A 6,885-nucleotide genomic window follows, 5' to 3' on the forward strand; every position below is an offset into this window, starting at 1 on the left:
CTAACGTCTCTCTCGTTTTGCTCGAGCCAAAAGCGAGGCCAGCCGCTCCACCCCCTGGCCAGACCCCTACCCAACACGCTAGGACACTAATGGACCACCTAGCCCAGCCCCAAACCGGGCCGCCCCCTGAAACTCTCGGCCACACAAGAGAACACCCTCGGGAAGAGTCCTACGCAGCGAAGACTCTTCCCTAGCCTTGCTGCGCGAGTCCTAGCCCGCTAGGACTCTACCAGGCCCTCACCCTTGACCCTCCTCGAGCCCCAGCCAGCCCTGGCCGAGCCCCCAAGCCCATGCAAAGCAACCGAGCACATGACTCATGTGCAACCATGTAAAACCCCACGGCCCTCTCATATTTCTTGCCCAAGGTTCCAACATGTTCTTTCCTTTAAATTTATCATGTTTTGACTATAATTCAATCATATTTTATCATGTATTGGCAATGTTTTTTTTGGAATCATAATGTTTCAAAACAAAGCATTAAATCGTTCAAACTGTTAAAATACGTATCATACCGTAAAATAATCGAAATCCCATCTTTTTCATGCATAATCAATTAATACACACATATTATGATTTGTATGATGTTTAAAAAGGTTTAGAAAACGTTCATTTGTGTTTATAACGCTCGAATATACGATCGTGGGTGAGGGTGCGATGTTGGACGACCGGACGACGAAGAACACAAGCCTTCTTCTTCACCAAAAATATCGAAATTATTGTAGTGTGTGTGAGGTGTATTTCGTCTAATTGAAAGTAAATTATGGGGTTTTGAAAGCCTAGGTAACTTATTTATAGATTTAAACAATATGCTAATGGGCTTTGTTTTTGGGCTTGCAAGTTTAAGAGTAATTAGGCCTTCTTTAAATAATTAAATTGAGCCCAAATAAAATTTAATTAATTAAACTATAAAAATTTTAAAATTAGTTTCCCGAAAATAATATTTTTTATTTTTAAAACTCATTGTTTGCTCAAAATCGGCTTCCCAGGAAAAATCGAGCTCGACTAGTAAAATAATTCGAATTCCAATATTTTTAGAAAAAATAAATCATTTTTAATTCATATTAGGAAGCCTTGCCATTAATAAAAGAAAAATACATATTCTTGTCTTGGTCGTCTCCGGTCTCCTTTCTCCTGCTTTTTATCGAATGTTCGGAAAAATCCTAAAATTTGATGTAATCATGTCATATTATTATCTAATCATGCAATCATACTTTTAGTCATATAATAAATATCATGCTAGCATTTAAAGTCAATTAAATAAAGCACTTAAGTAATTAAAATAATTTACATGAATGTGGTTTACGTTGGTTGATTTTTCGGACGTTACATTCATGCCCATGCTTTTGAAGATCATGAAAGTTATTTTGTTTACAGTACTATTCACTGTTGCATGATATGCATATGTAGTTATTAAAATGGCTCAGTTATGTTGAGTATTTAGACTCACTAGGTGTGATTGATGCAGGTGATCATGCGGATGAGGAGGTTAGAGGTGATGAAGACTCAGTAGGCTCAGTCGGGGTCTGGGGATGAACGTGAAGACCCGAGGACCTTACATTTCTTTTGCACATTAGGATTTTTGAGACATGAGTTAAAACATCATTTTTAAATGTTTATGAATTTTTAATACGTTGTTGATTTGAGACATTGTTTGTATCATGTTTAAGTTTTTCTTTCAAAACGATATACTTTGAGATTTATTGCTTCTTTTAAGATCTTTTAACTATAGTTATTTATTCAATCGTTTTGGAGGGTTTCTACCTTGTGTAAGTTTTGAATTTTCCATGCACTTATTTGTTTATGGCTTTTGCTATTATTTTAAAAAAAACTTCAATAGTATTATCGCAATTGATGTTTCAAAAAAAATTATTAAAAGATAATATTAAAAATGATTAAAATATTCATCTTTAATAAGATACTGACCAATTTAATAGAATATTACTATGTAATTTTTGACTTTTTTGACCTTGTCACTATTTGTTTTTATAGAGAATTTTATGTTTTTAATTGGAATCCGGGGTTTGATGTCCGACTCTTCCCTCTATATATAAAATGTATTGTGCTCTTAGAGAAGTACGATCGAGTTTACTCCCTTCTTTTCTCCCTATAAAAACCCTTTTTTAAATTGTTGAATAAAAGCTTCAAGGCTTTTGGTGTGCAAAACTTATAAGTTTAATTTATGTTTTAATTTTAAATTTTTGTCTTTAATTAAAAATATATAATGCCTAGATCAGCCTGAATGACAAACTAAATTATTTGTACTAAATCATTGTTATACTATATAATAGTCTATTTTTATTTGTAACTTGGAATCAATATGAGATAGCAAAATATTTAGTCAAGTTTTGGAATTTTAAAAATTAATATAAGGTTTTTGGTTAAAACATGAGGTGAGAGATGAACTACGAGATGGTGAACACAATGTTTGAGTTTAAACAAAAAATATAAATTCATGTCGCAGCCTTTTAGCCTTCTTAGCCTAGCGATGGCGTTTAAGGGATTTGTGGGTGATTTTTATAAATTTATGTTTCTGAGGTGGATCTTGCTAAAATCTTTTGTTGTTTAATTTTTTTGTATATATTTGTTAAATTTTTTTATGTTTTGTAAAAGATTAATATGTCAACCTTATATTTATCATTATTTCAAGAATTAAATGCCAATTTAATAAAGTTCTAAGATATTTGTAAAAGAAGCGGCATCCAACTGAATTGCAGCAATTGTAAAACTCGTCAACGGACCGGTAAATTTCTGAGATATTTTCAATTCCAACCGCCACTGATTTTCTGATTTTTTTCAGCCCTTCCACTATTTGATTCTGCATTTGCCCTTTTCCTATTTAACCTAGGTTAATTTACCATTCAAAACTGCCTCGGCTTTCCCGGAAAGTTCCTTTACTTACCTCCTTTCCAAGAAATCATATGCTGATATTTTGCATATAGTAATTTGCATGTGTCAGAGAATTTCAATTCATCGATTAGGAATTTTTCATCTTAATTGGGTTTTTCGAAGCCGGATTTTGTGGGATTTGATTGAATTATGGTGAAATCAATGGAAAATGGGACATCTCTCCCTCCTTTTTTGGTCAAGTGTTATGAAATGGTGAATGATGAGTCCACGGATGAATTGATTTCTTGGAACGAATCGAATCAAAGCTTTATCATAGGGGATGAATCCGAATTTGCTTCCCAGTTGCTTCCCAAGTACTTCAAGCACAACAATTTCTCGAGCTTTGTTCGTCAACTCAATATCTATGTGAGCAGAATTACATTTGAATTGTATGTTAGGTTGATTATGTTTGTCTTCTTACTGGAACTTGAGTTCTAGTTGATAAACATATTTTTGTAATGTTTCGGAAGTATTGGGTGATCTTTCTTGAATATTTGTTCATTTAATGTGTCGCCCGACAGGAATTTAATTGGGTCGATGGAGAGATGACTAATGTAATGTAAAATCGATGCCTGGCGGTAGATATCGGGAAGGAATTTGGGGGAGGAGGGAAAGACTAGACAAGGGATTGTGGTGGGGAAACTTGAGGGGTACAAAACATGGGAATAGAAAAAAGTACATATAAAAGTGTTCATTTGGGGGGGAAATTCTTGCCTTTCTGCTGTATCTGTACATATGTGATATGTGGATGGTGTTTGACAAGATCGGTATCCGAAAAAAAGGTGAATGGGTGCAAGGCCTAATTCAAAATGAATCAAATTATTGTCTTTTATGTGGACCTATGGTTAAAGTTGGATGATGTTGCATGATTGCAGTTGACTTGTGGTAGAACGATAGTCAAAAGGGCCTATTGATTTTGTTTACTGAGGATGGTGATAATTTTTGTTGGAAGTTTTATCGAGTTGAGTTATAAATGATAATATGAAAATATCACTTGAATCTGTTTTGAGATTGAGTTTAGTGGTGATGGTTTCTCATAACTTGACTATAGAATTGTAATCAGATTAAGCGATCGTTTGTATTTGTTATTTTTATTGGAAAACTGAAGTTGGTCTCTTGTCTACTTCGTTTTCTTCACATGTTTGCGAAATAGTTGCTTTAATAAGACTACCTCAAAGCTTATAGTACCTTACAATTTATCTGAGACATATGTATGAATATTAAAAAACTGACTATCGTCTGGTTTATTTTCTTAGAATTGTGTTATTGTTTATTTTGTTGTTTTATTAATAATGTTACATTTTCAGATTTTGTTTAGATGTATGCGTGGTTATACGCAATGACCATGAAGGCTTCTGCTAACAAGCTTGCCATCTTATGCTCTAAAAAATTTCTCTTCTGATACGGTTACAATGTTATGTTAATCATCTTTCTTGAAGTGTCTTACCAGATAGAATTACTCACTCGAAATAAGTCTTTTGCATGATGGGATGGAATAAGTGAGTGAATTCTTTCTTGGGAAATCATGATTGGTCATATTTGGTCCATCACAAACGCATATAACGCTGTGTTTTAGAGGTATTTGAGGTCAATTGAAAGTTTAGACTGTGTCGTGGAATGTTTGGTTTGGCTTTTTATTATTCTCGGAAACGTCATTCGAAGAAGTTCAGGTTTTGAATAACCATACTTCCATGATTCGGTCTGCCGAAGTTGATGCCACTTGCCGGTTGCTACTTTTTTTGTTCTCGGAAACTCCCATCTAAGTGAGAGTTGGTTGTTTATCTGCATGTAGCAAGTAGATTAGCCATCAACAGATCATTCCCTTAAAATATTTGATAGCTCCTGCTCTTAAAGCATATTATTGCAAGTACTGGCGCACGTTAGCAAAGGCATGCTTTTTGTGATGGGTTGATGGATATCTTAAAGCAGAGCTTTATTTTTTTTTGGTTTATATGGAACCAAGAATTTGGTATAGTTTCTGTGAGGTGTAATATTGTGTTTCTTTTTCCTGTTAAGAAAACGAAAAAATTCTATAATTTTATTAACCTTAATTTTCATTTTAATGCAGGGTTTCAGAAAAATCGATACGGATCGCTGGGAATTTGCAAACGAGTCCTTCATCAAAGGGCAGAAGAATTTACTAAAGAACATCACCAGAAGAAAGCACCCCCAAGGTCAAACGCAAAAAAATGCATCCCAACTGAAGAAAACGATTCCTTTAGCATCCGTGGAAGAGAAGAGTCTTGCACTTTGGAAAGAGGTTGAGAATCTTAAAATAGACAGAAATGCTGTCACAGTAGAACTGAAAAAACTGCGACAGCATCAAGAAACCTCACAGAGCAAAGTACTTCTCATGAGCGAACAATTAAAAGGCATGGAGAAAAATCAGCAGCAGATGCTTTCTTTCATTGTGATGGCGATGCAAATCCCCGAATTTCTCGAGCAATTTTTGAAGCCAAAGGAGAAAAACTGGCGAATTCTTGAAAATGGAAAGAACATCCTGAGTGAAGTTACAGATGATTGTGAAACAATTCCTTCTGATGGAAGGATTGTCAGGTATCAGCCTCCAACAGATGGAGAAGCAATGTCATCAACTTCAAAATCCGAAGATTTGATGGACTTAGATATTTCTTCAGATGAACTGAGAGATCTTTTTATGAACATTGACTTTTTTTCGGGATCACTGGATGAAAAGCAACTTCCTTCAGAAAATCATGGCCAATTTGTTATTCCGGAGTTGCCTGAATATGATACTATGCTAGATCAGCTTCTTTTGTCAAATCCATCAGTAGGAAATGAACAATATTCTAATCTTGATGCTGAGGCGTTTCCAGATTCTGGGATGATGGTAGAGTCAAACTTCCAGCCGAAAGAATCTGAAGTCTCAAATGATTTAGATGATAATGTCAACGAAGACAGGAACAAGATCACAGATGGTACATGATTTTGAAACCTGAGAGAGGACTGAAAAAATTTGAAAGTTTTGAGTGAAGAAATTAGATTTTCTTGAATCTATTTTTGTTTAAAGATTAGTTACAATATTTCGAGTTTGATTCTCGAGTTTCTACCAGGTCGGTTCTTTTCGATACAATATCCTTGCTACGCTTTATGTACTCTTCCTATGTATATGAAAATCTGCCTCCAGATTTTACCTTAACATCAGTCAAACCTTTTATTTCATTTTTTTAGATTTATTTATCCGATCTTCTGCCCAATTTAATATTTTGAGATGATTCATAATTAAATCCATTTAGTTGTGCAATAATTTGGATAGATCACTTCCATCTTCTCAATACCACCAATGGGACCACTCGTTAGTTATATATAGTATTCAATTTTTAAAGTCTGCTACTAAAATACTACTAAAATTTTTTTTGTGAGCTATTTTCGAAAATTGTTCGAACACATGTATTTTAAAAAAAAACATTCACTATTGAATAAAAATATTGTGATTAAATAATTTAACTTCGACAAATTTCTAAACTATTGTTTTAAAAGAACTCAAATGTATAAGTCAAAACCTGCCAAACCATCAACATAAAAAAAAATGTAAAATGTATCAAATAAACAATGTTTCACTCTTGACTCATAAACAAATAGTGCGAAAAATCGTGAGGTCCTTGGGTTATTGTGCACATTCCCATCTCTGCCTACCCAGTTTTCGGTGCATCCAATCTCCACATCATCATGCTCACCTACATCATTCACACTAAGTCTAAATACTCAACAAACCTGAACAATTATAACAAGTACATGTACGTAACATGCAACAGTGAAAAGTATTATAGTTAAAATATATTTCATGATCTTAAAAGCATGAACTTAGACATAACATGTTGAAACATAAACGTATCCATAACATATCTAATCAAATCAACATATACATGTTCATTTTCTTTTATTGAATCCAATTCATTAGTTGTGAATTTCGTATCAGCTCTATTCGATGGATACATCTACGTATAACTGCGGTATGCGGCGGGGGGAAATCAGCGACAT

At 34.1% G+C, this 6,885-nt stretch overlaps 1 protein-coding gene across 1 annotated transcript; it reads left to right on the forward strand.

Moving 5' to 3' along the window:
• Positions 1-2,760: 2,760 nt before the first annotated feature.
• Positions 2,761-6,070, forward strand: LOC140837471 (heat stress transcription factor A-8-like). The gene is made up of 2 exons (XM_073203640.1): positions 2,761-3,252; positions 4,955-6,070. The coding sequence occupies exons 1-2, from the start codon at positions 3,037-3,039 to the stop codon at positions 5,828-5,830; spliced, it is 1,092 nt and encodes a 363-aa protein (XP_073059741.1). The 5' UTR covers positions 2,761-3,036; the 3' UTR covers positions 5,831-6,070.
• Positions 6,071-6,885: the final 815 nt, after the last annotated feature.

The sequence above is a fragment of the Primulina eburnea genome, chromosome 7 (genome assembly GCF_022965805.1).
Source record: "Primulina eburnea isolate SZY01 chromosome 7, ASM2296580v1, whole genome shotgun sequence".
In the NCBI taxonomy this organism is placed as follows: domain Eukaryota; kingdom Viridiplantae; phylum Streptophyta; class Magnoliopsida; order Lamiales; family Gesneriaceae; genus Primulina; species Primulina eburnea.

Excerpts from the sequence above, each read along its gene's own strand:
- LOC140837471 (XM_073203640.1), top strand. The coding sequence starts at position 3,037 with ATGGTGAAATCAATGGAAAATGGGACATCTCTCCCTCCTTTTTTGGTC. Across the intron at positions 3,253-4,954 it reads TTCGTCAACTCAATATCTAT|GGTTTCAGAAAAATCGATAC; the intron begins GTGAGCAGAATT and ends ATTTTAATGCAG.